This window comes from Oreochromis aureus, linkage group 3 (genome assembly GCF_013358895.1).
Source record: "Oreochromis aureus strain Israel breed Guangdong linkage group 3, ZZ_aureus, whole genome shotgun sequence".
Classification (NCBI taxonomy): domain Eukaryota; kingdom Metazoa; phylum Chordata; class Actinopteri; order Cichliformes; family Cichlidae; genus Oreochromis; species Oreochromis aureus.
Window position 1 is genome coordinate 60,584,114 of NC_052944.1, and position 17,229 is coordinate 60,601,342.

General features: G+C 39.7%; 1 protein-coding gene and 1 long non-coding RNA gene across 3 annotated transcripts; one reads left to right on the forward strand and one right to left on the reverse strand.

The window, feature by feature from the left end:
• Positions 1-1,453: 1,453 nt before the first annotated feature.
• Positions 1,454-16,605, reverse strand: LOC120437599 (CD226 antigen-like). Of its 2 annotated transcripts, none has more exons than XM_039608147.1 (2): positions 15,364-16,605; positions 1,454-1,992 (listed from the first exon to the last, which is right to left on the reverse strand). In XM_039608147.1, exons 1-2 carry the CDS (start codon positions 15,431-15,433, stop codon positions 1,535-1,537), a joined length of 528 nt encoding a protein of 175 aa, XP_039464081.1. In that variant the 5' UTR covers positions 15,434-16,605; the 3' UTR covers positions 1,454-1,534. The 2 variants fall into 2 exon arrangements, with proteins under 2 accessions (XP_039464081.1, XP_039464080.1); XM_039608146.1 differs by lacking the exon at positions 15,364-16,605 and adding an exon at positions 6,368-6,490.
• On the forward strand, positions 7,389-13,909 carry LOC120437601. Its single transcript, XR_005611280.1, has 2 exons — positions 7,389-7,580; positions 13,175-13,909. It is a non-coding gene; the product is annotated as an uncharacterized LOC120437601 (long non-coding RNA).
• Positions 16,606-17,229: the final 624 nt, after the last annotated feature.

A 17,229-nucleotide genomic window follows, 5' to 3' on the forward strand; every position in this document is an offset into this window, starting at 1 on the left:
TTTCCATGACATTATTGTGTGTTGGGTGGTGGTCAGGGCTATCCAGACTGACAATTTGGGACATTGAATGTCACCCCTCCGGTGGGGAGGGACCCTGAGATCGTCTAAATTGGAGTCTGTTCTATACCAAATGCAGAAAAAAAATGTTTTAAGAAAGCAATTAAGTTCATGTTCCAAAAAATATGATTGTTTGCTTGCAGGACACCAGGAGAGATGAGTCCTCCGTCACAGATGGTGTGGTCAGTGAAGATGGTCGCCTGCAGGTTCAAGCTCATTGCATCTCCAACCCACATCCACTGCCACTGTACTTAAGGGAAGTTAAAGACTTTCTTCTGCACCTACATTTGGATCACCTCGATCCATGACAGTCATTCAGGCAGTAATGCCTGGACTGGAAACAAGCATCCTTAAAATAATACAACATTCCAGCTCCTGTGTTGGAATGGAAAACAAATCTGTTGTTTAAATTAGAGACTGCACTTGTGACAGAACAATAAATATTTTATTTTGATTATATAAGTAATGTAAGTACAAAACAAACTTGTGATAGGCCTAAACTTATTTTCAGAATAATTACATCTAAGACTTTGTTTCGTTGTAAGATTATAACAGTGATGGCAATATAATTGTTTGTTGTTCAGCAGAACAGTGTCCAGTGTGTTGGCTGTTATACTTTGTTGTGTTTGAAAATAAAAGTTGGGCTGATTTTTAACATCATTACAAAAAGTGTTGTTAATTATTTTTAATCATATTCAGGTTAACACAAATTGTTTTTTCATTTAGTTAAACTTGAAATGTTTGTCAGTAGGTAAACAATTAGTGTTGTACAGTCAGAAATATCAAGTTATTGTTAATACTGCAGACTTGCAATGTATAAGTTGTCCTAACAGTCATCTTAAGTAAGCTTTACTTAGTTTTTTTGAGGCAACGAGTTTCCATAATTTTTTTGAGTTCTGGGAACTAACAAGGCTGTACAGAGTACTCAAAATGAGTAAGTTGCCCTAACTTGGTCATCTTACGTAAACTTGATCCAATTTTTTTGAGTTCTGGGAACTAATGAGCTTGTACAGAGTACTCAAAGTAAATAAGTTGTCCTAACTTAGTCATTTTTAGCTAAGCTTTACTCAATTTTTTTGAGGCAACGAGTTTCCATAATTTTTTTGAGTTCTGGGAACTAATTAGATTTTACAGTGTGGGTCTCCTCGGAACACATCGCTCCATTTTCATCTCTTTTTTCTTAACAAAATAATTTCATTATTGTTTATCTCCTATTGCATTAGTTATCATCTTGTTTTCATTGTTAAAATGAATAAACAAATACATAAAAACTATAAAAGAATTTATGGTCAACAAATGTATTACTGCTGGGAATAAACTAAACTGGAGCACAAGTTTCCAAACAGCAGAATCAAAGTGGTTTGCAGCATTGTTAAAGTAGGGACTGGCTGCACTATAAGGACTTCATTGGCATTATTACCTTTTACAGCAAAATAATAACGAAAAAGACAATAAAAACTTACTTTATTTTTTTTTTTTAAATCTCCTTAACAATGGTTTTAAGTAAAAAAGAGAAATACGCTAAAAGATTCAATTGTAATTGTGTTAAACGTCTACAACGCATCGCTGGATGTCCATCGCTGCTACCTACAACTCTCAGGTAGATGGTGCTGATATGATCAACAATACTTTTCCTGCCATTTGTTCCTCTCTGGACAACGTAACACTGAAATGTTCCAGTGTCGTCACTCGTCACATCCTTCAGAATCAAAGACACGTCTCCGTCCTTCATCTGTCTGTCCTGCAGATCCACCCGGTTCACAAACGATGGAAGCTGGTTCAATGAAATAAACTGCTCATCCTGGTACATGAGGACATGTCCTTCCTGGAGGTCAAGTCTGAACCACTCCACAGTTCTGATGGGGACGCTGATATGCGGGGTTTGACATGGCAGAGTGACGTTCTGTCCAGGCTCAGCTTTGATGATTTTCCCATCTGAAAGAGAAGAAAAGTGTCCGTACACAGTGAGGAGCAAACAGAGAGATAGATGAGCTCAGCTGATCTAAAAAATTGTAATTTGATCTTTTGAATTGAGATATACATTATTTGGCACCCATTTCAGGATGGAAACCCAACTTATTAAAGCTAATGGAACTAGCTCTAACAAAGGTTTATAATAGACATTTATTATTCTGTATTTTTGCAATTGACCACAAAAATAATTACTTTAAGTTTGGACTGACTTGAACTCCATAGGATAACTGTGTGGTAGTAATAGCAAACATGGATACTTCACTGATCAATGGATGCGTAGATTTGTCAAAGACTTGAAATACATTTCATATTCTAAATAAGACAGATCTAAAGTGTTATTCCTGACTCACTCTTCCAGTAGGATCAATAGTATACCCTGGACATGTGAATTAATATTATTAATGTCTGAATCAAATGTATCGAGTCCAATGACCAAGAAGACTTATAACAGCAGCACAGAGTGGAAAACATCCATTGGATTACAGTGACAGTAGGGACACACGAATGAGTGTAGTGTGTATGATGTGAACATGACATTTGTCTCATGGGAAATTGGATGGGTCTTAGTCAAGGAGGTCATCACATTCCCCAGGTTTCTGACTTGCACTTCATTTGTAAGTCTGAGTTATTCCTTTATTCCTCTGGAGATCCGATGGAAATCTAAACACTATTGGTCGCAGATTTTGAAGCCATCTTGATAAACTTATCCCACCAATGATGTGGAGATCCAAGTTTTTTAGATCCAATTAAAATCAATTCATTCAAAAAGAGCCTCTGAAAAGAGTAGAATTCTTAGTTTAATACACCTAATCATATGAACAGTAAGAAAATACATACAGACATTTAGCAAGAGAATTACATAGCAAAAAAGCAAGGAAAGCAAATTCCCGGGGTGAAGAGCCTTTAAGCACAAACAGCTCGGACACACAAAATGAAAGTGAGGAAAAAAAGCAGCAGCAGCAGCAGCCTGGGGCATCTCGACCCTCCTCTTTATATAGGCTCAGTGACCCCTCCTCCTGAAGTTGGGTATTTTTCCATTCCTTGCTTTTTCCCAGTTCCATATCAAAAATTAAACTAATAAGTATTTTCTCAGCTCTACAAATGTAAACATTAACCCCAATTATCGATATATGTTTTTCACTACTTTCCCCAATCACTCGCCACTTGGCACTTTGTTCTTTGTTCTTCTTAAATCTACACTTGTGTTACATAACTTTCTGACACTACTCCATAACTCTCCGAGAGCTGTTGCCAACATCAGTCATTTTCACTGGGTACTTTTTGAAAGTTTTATGACCCAAACTGCGGAAAACTACAGATACCAAACATACAGCAAATAGAAAACAATAAATCTTCCTGACAGCTTTGTCATCTTTGCTGCCAGGAATGGGCTGGTATACCTGTCAAAGAAGGGTTTTTATCACGGGTCTGGCTCATTTTGACCCAGCTTTTTCTGTTTCTTATATTTTGGTTTTTTTTTGGTGTCTAGATTATGATTTATGTTCTGCTTCTTGAGTTGTGCTGGTTTGATTTTGTATTACGGGTTATATTTTCTGTCAAGTCTGTCTCTCTCTGTCAATTCCACATCTTTGTAAATTGTTTCTTCTTTCCTGTTTTGTTTTGATAGTTCCAGGCCTATGTAAGTGTATTCAGTTTTACCTCCCACTGTCTTGTTAGCGCTAATCTTCCCCTAGCTGTGTCTCCCTTCTGTTTTTACTCCCCTGTGTATATAAGCCCTGTGTTTTCCTTCAGTCTCTCTTGCGATGTATCCTCTACATGCTGTGTGTTTGTCTTAGTCAAATGGTCCAGCTCCTCTGTTCAGAGTTTTTGTTCTGGGTTTTTGTGAGTTTTATCTTGAGGACTTTTTTCCAGTAATAAAACTGCGCTTTGAGTTTAAGCTCCCTGTTTGAGTCCTGCTTTGGGTCCACCTTCCTGCCTGGCTGCCACACAGCCCATCATGACAGTTTTTCACAATTTTGGCAACCAGAGATGGGCAAAAGTGTCCCAGCTATATTTCCAGGTGGCCAAATTTTGTTTACTCTTATGGGTTAGAGAGAGAGAATACAAGTATATATGATTACATTGTGTATATGTGAGTATATGTCTAGTGTACACACATATATGTCATAAAAATCCACACCACACCCCGAATTGCTCTCAGGCCCTAACGAGCAAGTCTACTTGTTTGCTTCTCATCAGTGTGGTAAATAACACAGGTGAAGTGACCGGTCTGAAGAGCTGATGTCACACCAGGTCGTATTTGAGATGAATATTTTGTGTTTTTGCTTTTACGTGCAGTATGACTAAAAAATAAAGAATACTTGGACACTGCAAGCATAATGGAGAGGTTTTTAATGAGGCATGGGGCTCGCCAAATATGGTTCCAAGCCAAAGACTAGAACAGCAGCTTTCGTAGGTAGGTAGGTATCCCTGACAGAATTTGTTTCCCTGCGTCGGGAGCACATGCTGGGCTGTTCAAATCACAGAAAAACAGTATCCCACATTCTTGATTTTTAGTTCACAAACACTGCTTATAACAACTATCCTCTAACCACTATATAGAGGTTTTAGTTCTATATACAATAAAGTTACAGGAGGATCAAAATAACTATAAGGCAAAAAGTCTTTTGTCTGTTAAAATAATCCTGTCCGATTCCACGTGAGAACAATAAATATTGTAAATAAATATCATATCACTGAATGGTAATGTGGCAATCGTGGCTCAAGAGTTGGCAGTTAATCTTGTAATCGGAAGGTTGCCGGTTCGAGCCCTGTCTCGGACAGTCTCGGTCGTTGTGTCCTTGGGCAAGACGCTTCACCTACCGCCTACTGGTGATGGCCAGAGGGGCCGATGGCGTGATATGGCAGCCTCGCTTCTGTCAGTCTGCCCCAGGGCAGCTGTGGCTACAACTGCAGCTTGCCTCCACCAGTGTGTGAATGTGAGAGTGAATGAATAGTGGGATTGTAAAGCGCTTTGAGGGTCTCGAAAAGCGCTATATAAATGCAATCCATTATTATTATTATTATAAAAGCCGAGGGAGGCCAAAAGTGATCACTGACTGTTTTTAGGAGCTTTTTGAGATTAAATAGAAGGAAATACAAAACAGTAAACATGTTAACAACACAAAAGCCATATTAAACGAAGACTACTTTAGGCCCAGAAGCAGCATTCATCACGTCATCACTTAAAGACCGGATAGAGAGCTGGAATTCCCATCGCTAGCCCCATGACCGCGAAGGTTGAGACTATTATTGAGTTTCTGATTCTAAAAAAAAAAACCAAGGGCATTATGCTGCTTCTTGGGAATATTTAGCTACTACCGAAGTTTTTGTAAAAAAAGTTCGCCTCTGTAGTCGCTCCCCTGACTGACCTAGTCAGCCCAGCCAAACCCTTCAGATGGTCCCCAGCGTGCCAAATTTCTTTTGAGTCAGTGAAAGCTTTATTGTGCGGTGTCCCAGTCTTAGCAGCACCCAACTTATATTCTACTGTTAAGTTGGAAGTGGACGCCAGCGCAACTGCAGCGGGGGCGGTCCTGCTGCAGGCAGATCAACACGGAGTGGACCGTCCAATCGGCTATTTTTCTAAGAAGTTCAATAAGCACCAGATGAACTACAGCACTATCGAAAAAGAAGCACTCACATTGTTGCTAGCCTTGCAACACTTTGAGTTATACATCGGGTCTAGCCCTGTGCCAATTCAAGTTTTCACAGATCATAACCTGCTCGTGTTTCTTTTGTAGATGCAAAACTCCAACCAGTGAGTGAAGCGCTGGTCCCTCCTTTTACAGGACTGTAACTTACAGAATCGGCCAAAAAAAAGGCATTCGAGAATGTCATCGCTGATGCCCTATCCAGAGCAGTGTAACGGTTTAGGAATTAAACAAGGTATGTTTAGGAATGTCGTTGATCTAAAGGTGCCGTTTATGAGAATAAATTATTGTTAATAGCCCGAAGCTGTGGTTCTGTCTGTTTGGGCGTGAGAAGCCACGGGACACCCCGCTCTTGTTACTGTCTTCCCGGGCAAGATCATAACACTGCTTTTTAAATATGTTGTTTGACAACATCTCACAGCTGTATTTCAACATGTGTGTTGACAGCATTTTCTAAGCATTAATTCATAAACGTTTAGAACAGGATTACTTATGCTGTGATCAGTGCAGTCAGTCACAGATCATATACAGACTGATTACAGTGACAGCTGCCTCAATCTCTAAAGAGTCACAGAGTTAGAAAATGATTTAAATAAAACAGCATGAATGAAACAGGAGTAGCAGGAAGCATCAGACAGAAAACTGATGCTCCTAGGGTTGTGAACTTAAAGCAAGTTCAGTCTCACCTGTAGAGGCAAACAGTAGGCAGACAGAGAGTAAAATCCAACAGAGAGACGCCCATGTCCCAGGAGGCATTTCATCCACTTCTCGTCATCTAAAGCTAACTTGATGTACCTTAAAACCGTTTTAAATTTCAAAACGACAGTGTTTTTTTTTTTTTTACCCCCAAGAAGGACAGAATTAAACCTGACTAGATCAAACACTAGTCAGCGTGACATCGGGTGTGCTGCTCTCCTAGTCTGTATTCCGTGTCAGTCTTGACATCCCAAGGGCTAATGAGTCTCGTGTTCATAAACATGTGGGAGTGTCATTTTAGTGAGCGTGTTTCCACATGTGCCCTGACTACAGTGCTTTCAACAAAAGTGTTCATTATGTCAGTCAAAGGATAAATTGGCATATTTAAACTTCAAATAAAAGAAAAGTTAATAAATTCAGTTTATTACACTCTGATTCCAAATGTGACAGTAGAACACAAAGTGGATGATGAGTTTGCTCAGCAGTGAGAACAAATTGTATTAGAGCTCCACCTTTTCCCAAAAATAATATTAAGGCACACAAATCTACAAGCTTATCTTCATTCACATGTGTTGACATCAGGCCTTCGGGCATTTAGGAGATGCTCAGAGAAGAGCCACTAGTCCTCCTCATCTAAAGGAGCCAGTCGAGGTTTTCGAGGCCTGTCCCACCAGGAGGAGGGCAGACCCATTATGCGATTAAATAAAGTCTGTTAGGGCTTAATGAAGGGAAGTTTAAATTTGTTCTTCATCACATGCAGCTCCTCTTCATTTCTGGTGTTTTGCTAAGCACAGAATGGTTTTTGTACTATTTCTGTGTAGCCCTGGTTATATAAATAGGTCATTATTTAAATAGTTCATTTGTTTTGATAGTTAATTGCAAATGTTCACTGTGTTCAAGAATGTATACAAATGCATGTAAAGCATGTGATGTGTGTCAGTTAAATGCACAGCCTTTTTATTTGTATTTTGAGGTGTATGTCATTATTTTTAAAATGTTATTCATACAGCTCCAGTGAACCCTGAAGTAGTATCAGGTAGAGGGGGTGGGAGTAAGTGGGGAGCCGTGTGCACTCTGCAGGAAGCGAGAGAGACGAGAGCTGAACAACAGTGTCGAGTGGACGCAGAGTTCATAGAAGGGCGACGAATTTTCAGGTTGACGGATAGTTAACTGGAGTGGAAATCTGTCGTACCCTACTGTGAGGTAAATGTGAATTTTGTCTGACACTTGTGCCTTATGTTATTGTGCAAAACGGGCTAACAGCGATTAGCATAGCTGCTAGTTTAATCGCTAGCATATTTGTTAAGCTCTTGTTCTGCTCCGTTTTTATGTATTAAGCTAATGCTAAGACTGAGTGTGAACTGGCATTTAGCGGGGTTGTGTGATTCAGTAGGAGGAAACGGACGTCTTGCTGGCATGTCAGAGTTGTCCCTTCTGCTGGTGTGCTAAACTTATGCATTCACGTGGGAGCACGTGGAGACAGTGCTGCTGCCGCGCTCTGCTGGTGTCCTTGACCCAGTTTTCTCCCGCTATCCCCTTGAACTGCCTGGAGGTGTGAGTACTATTGTGAACACGTGCTTTTTATTTTACTGCTTGGCAACAAGTTAAGCGGCCATGTTGTTTTAGGTCCCAACACACCCGAGCCACGACTCAGGCCTGCAACGGTTTGCTAGCAGAAAGACTGTAGCACTTAAGGTGTGTGTGTCGGTTAGGGCTGCCACAAACGATTATTTTGATAGTCGACTAGTCACCGATTATTTTTGCGATTAGTCGACTAATCAGATCATGCATCCATTGGACATATAACGTACAGCTTATTGCACCAGCATGCATCTGCTCTTATATAACTATCATTAGCTTACAGCTTGAAGTGTTTTTAGGTATGTGCTAACTAAAAATAAAGACAAGATGATAGTTTATTGAATTTTAATGAAATTTGCAGATTGTTTCGGTGGAGTTTAATAAACTCAGCCGTCTGCTCCTTGCTATCTAAAATATAACAGGACACTGGAGTATATTCTCGAGCATCTCACACTTCTGATAATCAGTTGTCTGCTTGACTTTATTCAGCTGTGTAAAAACTATAACTTTAATCTCAGCCAAACCGATTTACTCAGGAACAAATAAAATACTGAAAAAGGCCAAACAATATCATTTTTAAGTTATCTAAGTGACTTATATATCATGTTTAACCTGAGTAGCGAAAGACGGCGGTAGGTTTGAAAACGATTTGCCAGGAGTCCGATGTTCTCACCGGCTCTAGTAAGCCTTGAACCCCGGCTAGCTATCGGGCTGGTGGGTAACAGAAATCTCCGAAAACGTGCTTTTGAAAATATCCGGTGTCTTGATAAACTGAGCAGATATTTGAGGTTTACACAGCTACATCCTCGCCTGAAAATATGTTAAATTTGTTTATTTTGTGACCCAGAAAGAATAATAAGAGTAATATTAAAACTAACTAGCTGCCACCATTGTTGAAAACTGAGCAGGGCCGCGCTATGAATTCTGGGACACAGCTTCTTCTTCTTCAGGGTTTAACGGTAGCTGGCATCCTTGTACATGCAGTGCTGCTATCTTCTGTTTCACTCCGTTATTACACTCTTAAATCCTACTACTTATTCCTGTGTCTCTTGGGATCTTACAAAGCTTGAAACGACGCGTCGACTATTAAATTAGTAGTCGACGTAATCGTGACTGGTCGACTAATCGTGACAGCCCTAGGGTCGGTGAGAGTGCGTTTGGGCCCACAATATCATTTGGTTATTTGGTTTCTGTTGAGGTAAATACCTTACCATTGTTTAACAACCCTTATGAATATCACTTATTTTCTTTTATGTTTTTGGAACTAATCATTCACTAAAGTGGAGTTAACTTTATAATTGGCCTGCTTGCGTGTGGTTTATTTCCATATAGTGTAGTTTTATTATATATTTTATATCATAAGCATCAAAAAGGGAGTATCAGTAGGAAAGTAACAACAGGAACCCAGGGCCCCTCTCAATAGAACGTGGGACGGGTGTTACATCTGTAAGAAAGGTTTCCGTATGTGTGTGTTGTTAGTAATGGAGGTGTTTTTAAAGTGACTGTCATCTAAAGGATGTGTTGTTCTGTTTGTGTCCCTCTCGCCCAGAGGTAAATTCCACATGATAGCAGGTGTTATCAGATGAAGGTTGAAGGCCACCCCCACCATATACACTCCAACTTACAGCTGAATTCTGCAGCTCTCCAGCTTCAAAAGTTTTTTGGGGGGGGGTTGATCGTGGCTCAAGAGTTGGCAGTTCGTCTTGTAATCGGAAGGTTGCCGGTTCAAGCCCTGGCTCGGAAAGTCTCGGTCGTTGTGTCCTTGGGCAAGACACTTCACCTACCGCGTACTGGTGATGGCCAGAGGGGCCGATGGCGTGATATGGCAGCCTGGCTTCTGTCAGTCTGCCCCAGGGCAGCTGTGGCTACAACTGTAGCTTGCTTTCACCAGTGTGTGAATGTGAGAGTGAATGAATAGTGGAATTGTAAAGCGCTTTGAGGGTCTCAAAAAGCGCTATAGAAATGCAATCCATAATTATTATTATTATTATTACTATTATTAGCACTAACACTGTGATCTCTTTATCTCTTAACACATGCAATAATACATCACATCTGACAGTAACCATCAAACATGTTCCACCATCTCTCAAAAGAAATATATACCAGGCTGTGTTTACAGTGTAGAAACAAAATGAGTGAGAACTAGATTGTGTAGAAATCCTGTTAGTCGATCGGAAAACCTTCACTAAACTTTGGAATACAAGAGATGTGGCCTGGAGTTATATTTGCATGAAAAACAAAGCATATACAGTAAGGCGGGCCATCTTTTTACACTACATACATGTGAAACAGCAACTCCCATTTAAACTGTGGCAAAGTTCACATTTGTCCCTCTGTGAAAACATCTTTTAATAATTCAGGATCATCAGACTAACACAGAACATCTTTCATGTCATTTATTCATTGTGCTTCAGTAACTTACACTACTAACATGTTTTATAGAGAAACAGTAGAGACAGGAGACATGAGCTGCATCCAATCTGCAGGCTTTTCCTCTTCTGACGTAGAGGAGCCTTGCAGCACCCTAACACACTCAGAGTCACTTTCCCCTTGTGGCAAAAGAATGCAATTACATTTTTTTTTAACTTCCAACTAGAAATCAGTGGAATGCTGAAACAAACTTTCCCACCGATAAGTTCTTCAAACAAATGTTATGACCCAGGGTCATTTGGGTCATACACTGAAAAAAAGGATTGGCCACCTCTTGGATTTATGTAAGCATCTGGCAAGTATTTAATACAAGTGCCTCATGCTTTAAAGTTAAGAGTAACTATATAGTGTAGAAACTACATGATATCCAGAGAGGGTAGATTAAATTGTTCATATTATGTTTGAGTGAAGTAAGTCAATAATATAGCAATGTTAAATCTCGTGACACCGCACGTGATTTTCAGTCTTGCATGCTTTGGATCGTGCATTGAGGAAGGAATCTCAGTGAGGTCGAACAGCCGCCTCTCCTTTTTTTGGTATACCGAAAAAAGCAAATTGGGTGGTTGTTATATTAAAAAAGTCTACCTTGCAATTTGAAATAAAAAATGTAATGTTTCTATCTTGAACATAATTAAATCATGAAGGATCTGTATGAAATTCAACAACTTAATTTGTTCTTGTTGAGATGACATGATGCAATCTAGTAAGAGTGGTTAGTTGCTGGACTCAAGAAATTCACAAGATCGCACGAGATTTCAAACTGCAGGAAAATCACTGGAGTTATAAGAGGCAGACAACTACACACACACCACGTGTATGCCATCGCTGTTCATTGTGGTTTAACCTGCCAAGGACAAACATGTACAGAAAACTCTGCATCAAGCCTTGAAAGGTGGTTAGTGCTGTTGCCTCACAGTAAGAAGGTCTTAGGTTCAAATCCACAATCTGGCTAGTTTGCAGTGATTTCTCTCTGGGTATTCTGGTGTCCTCCCATAGTTAAAAGTCATGCAGTTATTAGAGTTAGGTTAATTGGTGATTCTAAATTGCCCGTGAATGTAAGTGCAAAGGGTTGTTTGTCTCTATGTGATGGACTGATGAGCTGTCCAGGGTGTACCCTGCCTCGTAACTAGGGATGCACCGATACCGGTATCTGGTATCGGCCTCGATACCACATTTTCTAAAGTACTCGTACTCGTTAAAAGTCCCCCGATACCGGGGACTGATACCCCGGTCTGAGACCTGTCTATGTAAGGGGTTAATCACAGGCACCGAGTGCCGGCCCCCAGGCCCCGGTTGCTCGGAGCGGGGATAAGGCAAGGCGAGACATGTCAGCCGTGTGGAACTATTTCAAAGTGAATGAAGACGCGAAAACAAAGGCGGACTCCAAATTGTGCTCAGCGAAATTGCCCAGAGGAGGCTCAAGAGGTAGCGCATTTAACACAAGTTCAAGCACTTAAAATCCCAACACGACAACGAGTACAAAGAGTTTACCCACGCTTATTAGCACAGAGGAGCATAGCTGATGCTATAGCAGTGGGACAGAAAATAGTTGGGCATTTTAAACATTCTGCCTTAGCCTACTCCCGCCTCGAGGACATTTAGGGGCAGCTCAACCAGCCAATAAAGAGACTGCAGCAGGACGTACAGACGTGCTGGAACAGCACGTATTACATCCTCCAGTCTCTCACTGAGCAAAAGCGAGTGCTGGGGGTGTATGTGTCCGAGCATGAACTCCCTGACTATCTCACCGCTCACCAATGGGCTCTTATGGAGACGACTGTTGCCATCCTCGCCCCCTTTGAGGAACTAACTAAAAAAGTGAGCAGCTACGACGCACTAGCCTCTGATGTCATCCCAGCTGTGACTGTGCTAGTGAGACTTCTAAACAGAGAAACAGACGAGGACCACGGCGTCAAGACAATGAAAGCAACCTTACTGGCAGCTGTCAAGAAGCGCTTCAGTGACGTCGAGACCAACCCACTGTACTTCATCTCCACCATACTTGACCCAAGATAAAGTCTGTGTGTTATAGGTATTCAATGATAAACTACAGTACTAAATGTAAGATTATTTTCCATCTGAAATATTATATATTTGTAACTAAAATACACAAATACAAATGTATGCAATATATATAATATGAAATACATTTCCCTTATTACTACCAGAAAGTCAAATGGCTGGCATTTGTCAATGAGTAAGTACTCGGTATCGGCGAGTACTGAAATGCAAGTACTCGTACTCATACTCGTACTTGTTTTCCAAAAAAGTGGTATCGGTGCATCCCTACTCGTAACCACGTCAGGGTTATTCCCCAGCCCCCTTGCAACCAGGCTAAAGATGGGAGGGTGGTCGTTGTTGTAGATCCATTCCATTTTTATGGTAACCAGACCCCTAGACTTTGTTGAACATTATGTAAAATTAAGATAACATGTAGTATTTAAGTGATCAAGTAGTACTGTGGCAAAAGTTATTGAATAGTGTTGAAATAAAATGACAAAATTGTGAAGGATTAAAATATTCCAAGAGCTCAACTTCATCTAAAAATGTTTAAATTGTGAATAAGTTGAATAAGTTGTGTTGATTTAACTCAGTTGTTTAAGTTTCTGCCAAAGCAAAATATTTGTGTCCACTATTGAATTAAGTATGCAGGGCTCGCAAAATCGCTAGCTCTGGGACGTCGGGCTAACGATTTTGCGAGCCCTGGTATGTGTGTGGTTTTATATGTATGACTCGTCCCACCACAGGATGTGATTTGGGTCTTTCTCTCTTCTCCCTCCCAGGTGTATGCACACACCTAGGAGGGTGAAGCATGTCTTCATGGAGACAGGTTCCTGCTGAGTGGTTGAACTGGATAATTACTTGGACAACAGGCTTTTAACCACCTTGCCCCTCTCTCCTGGCCTCCACCACCCAACAAACAGCCTGAGTTTCTCCTGGTAGCTTTGAGTGTTTCTGTGTGAAAAAGGTCGAAAAGTTCCTGAGTAGAAGTCAAGTTGTGTGTGGTGTTGTGAGTGCTAGACCAGACCTTTGTAAATAGTTGGAAGTAGCTTTGTGAATTAGACAACTCATATTGTTTCACTGTATTTAACACTGTAGCAGCCTTGTAGGAGTGAGAAACGTTTTCTCCTGAAACCTGGTTTCTCTTGTTTGTCACAGTAGACATTTATGTAAGCAAAGTGTTTGTTCGACTTTTATTTTGTGCAGGGAAGATTACAGAGCTTTAGAGATCTTTTGTTTGGTATTTTGCCATAGCTCACTGCCAAATAGTCAATAGTCAATAAAAGGCTGCATGGGGTTTGCAATTTGCATAGTTTTGGCTCTTTCTTGGGTGGAGTTGGAGTGGGGTGTCACACTTCACCTGCCTGTTGTGAGAGCAGACTGACTTGTTTTTAGGTATTTGAAGTGCTTGGTTCAACATGTACCCTGACTACAGTGCTTTCTATGGTAGTGTTCATTACCGCAGTTGAGAAGGATATATTTGCATATTTAAACTTCAAATAAAAAATGAAAGCAAATAAATTCAGTTTGTTACACTTTGTTTCTAAATGTGACAGTCAAACACAAAGAGGACGATGAGTTCACTCAGCAGTGAGAACATTACATGAGAAATGTTGCGACATTATGCCAAATTACATTCAATTTTATTTTGAAAAATAAATTTGAAAGCTCACCAGAGCAGATGTATTCATATACTTTCAAATTCATATATTTCAACTTCTGCTGTAAATACCTGATGTGAAATCTTATTAGACCTGCAACAACTCCACCTTTTCCCAGTCATGTTATTAAGGCAGACAAAAATTGTAAGCTCATTTTCATTCACCTGTTTAGCACACGTCAGGCCTTTGGGCATTGGGGAGATGTAGTGCTACCATTCTTACTGAAACCCCCCCATTATTTAATCATTTATTAATTGAGCGTACTTATTTACTCACCTCCATTCCACTTTTTACTTTGTTAAATTTAAGATCCCAAATTATGTTTACATACAGACATTATGTTTATTCAGCACTGTTCGCTCTTTATAATTTACCCAAGTGTAATTTTACTTAACAGGTGACTAAGATGATATTCAGTTTGTTAATTCATTAGATTTGCCTAACATGCCTAGGTTTGAATCTTTGTTGTTTTTCAGCTTTCCTGGATAGAGCAGTGGACAGTGACAGGAAAGCCGACATAGAGCAAAAGGGCAGACATGCAGCAAGGGACCGTGGACTGGACTTCTGCCCAGGCTGGCTACTCTCCTCCATGTGGCACGTGGTTGCCCGCTCACCTCACTGAGCTAAACCGGCACCCTAGGTCCAAATCTTTAAATGTGCACATATACACGCTCACTGCTTTTTAAAAATGTTATCTGACAACATCCCATGGATGTATTATTTCAACGTAGAAAGCATCTCCAAAGCCTGCATTCATAAACCTTTATAACAGGATTAATTAAATGGTCTGTATTTGTATAGCGCTTTACTTAGTCCCTAAGGGACGCCAAGGCGCTTTACACATTCAGTCATTCATCCACCCATTCGTGATGGCACGCTACATTGTAGCCACAGCTGCCCTGGGGCGCACTGACAGAGGCAAGGCTGCCGGACACTGGCACCACCGGGCCCTCTGACAACCACCAGTAGGCAACGGGTGAAGTGTCTTGCCCAAGGACACAACAAAGCTGTCAGAGGCAGGGCTCGAACCGGCAACCATCTGATTACAAAACGAACTGCCAACTCTTGAGCCACGATCGCCCACAATTAAACTGTGATCAGTGCAGTCAGTGCCACGGATCACATATTGACTGATTACAGTGACAGGTGCTGCAATCTCTACAGAGGTTCAAAGACAGAAAATGAATAAAAATAAAACAGTAGAAATGAAACAGGAGTAGCAGGAAGCATCAGAGAGAAAACTCTGTAAACTTCTAACATGAGTGACAATCCAAACATTCTCCTAGTTATGAAGGCAAGTTCAGTCTCACCTGTAGAGGCAAACAGGAGGCAGACAGAGAGTAGAATCCAGCAGAGAGACGCAGATGTCCCAGCAGGCATTTTATTCACTTCTGCTCAACTAATTTCCAAATAAACGATTTCCAATCGTTTTGTTTTTCCCAAGAAGGACAGAACAACCGTGATTCAAACCTGACAAGACTAAGTGTCAGTGTGACATCAGGTGAGTGTTTTTGTTTTTTGTTTTTTGTTTTTTGTTTTCTGGCAGCTCTCTCTGTCTCTTGGTGAGGGATTGGTTAATGTTCACTGTGAAGTTTGTGGCGGTTCCAAAAACCGTGCCAAATCTAATGACGCACCGACAAACAAACATCAGGGAGTTTCCATAGTGAGGTGAGACTGGTATTCATTTGCTTTTATATGTTGAGGGTATTTACCCACATGTAGTCATTACATTTTCCAATAAGATTATGATTTTGCTAGAGATTGCATGTGTGTCATTTTTTTCTCTTGTCATGTGAAGATTTTTTAAGAAGGAAGTACAATAAAAATATTTGTCGTTTAAAAAAATGTATTTGCTTCAACAGTTGAAATTACAAGTTACAGCGCTGGACCTTGATGTGAACACAACAGCCTGCCTCACATCACCTCTGAATGTGATCCTACTACTAAATCTATATATCTGGTTCGGGACCCAGAAAATATCTTTCTAACCATTATCAGTGTGTAAGCATGTAGCAAAACCCTCTGCACTACTATGTCAACAAACAATGTTTCAGTGTAGACATACCACTGAATGAGGCTTTTGAGGCTAAAAACTTAAAACTCTTTTCTGAGCACAGTGCATTGTGTATATATAAATAACAAAAACAGCTTCATTTAATCATTTTCAATCCTGTCACTCTCTGTAAATACAATGGCTCAAGTAGTGTTGATTTCATTTTTTTCTTTAATTTACAGGGGTGTGAAGTGCATTTCATATTTTCATGTTCATGTCTTTAGTAGGCCTGGTGGAGAGTCATGATGGTTGCCATGTACCAAAAATTGTAATTGTTTGACAGCACTAATATATATTATACGTATTACCTATTAGTATAAAGGTTTTTTAAAAAGTTGTATTTCACAGGATAGAACCTTTGCTAAGAGATTGTGAAGAAAACTATTCAAATTCTCTTTAAATTTAAGCATACGTACTTTGTTTATTCTCCATTTACTTCATTATATTGCATAACTGTCAGTTTCAAGCTTAAATATGAAGTTGAAAAAGTGTAATTGCAGTCAGGCTATTGATTAAGTAGCAATTCAGTACTTCCAATTAATCACGATTAATGACAGAAAATTGTGAGATTAATTAGTTGTTTTTTAAATATATTTTTATAAATATATTTTATATATTGACACCACTTATATATCTATATCTACATATGTCTGTATGTATATGTATGTATACATATATGTGTATATGTATGTGTGTGTGTGTGTGTGTGTGTGTGTATATATATATGTATATGTATATATATATATGTATATGTATATGTATATATATCCATCCTGCATCCGATTGTATGACGGGCCGTACAAGCCAAAATTCATTCTTTCACTCTCACACACATACATTCTTCCTTGACACACATATACTTTCACTCTCACATACATATATTTTCTTTCACATACATATACTTTCACTCTCATTTAGTTTTATTTTAATTTTATATTTAGATATTTTTATTCTCATGTTTACACATATTTAACACACACATTGCAATATTGTGCTCTCTTATACATGTATTTTAATGTACATATTTACAAATTTTCACTAACATACATGCATTTTCATTTATGCATTCCTACATTTTGCTCTCATTTACATGCATTCAGTATGCATTTAATCTCACAAATAA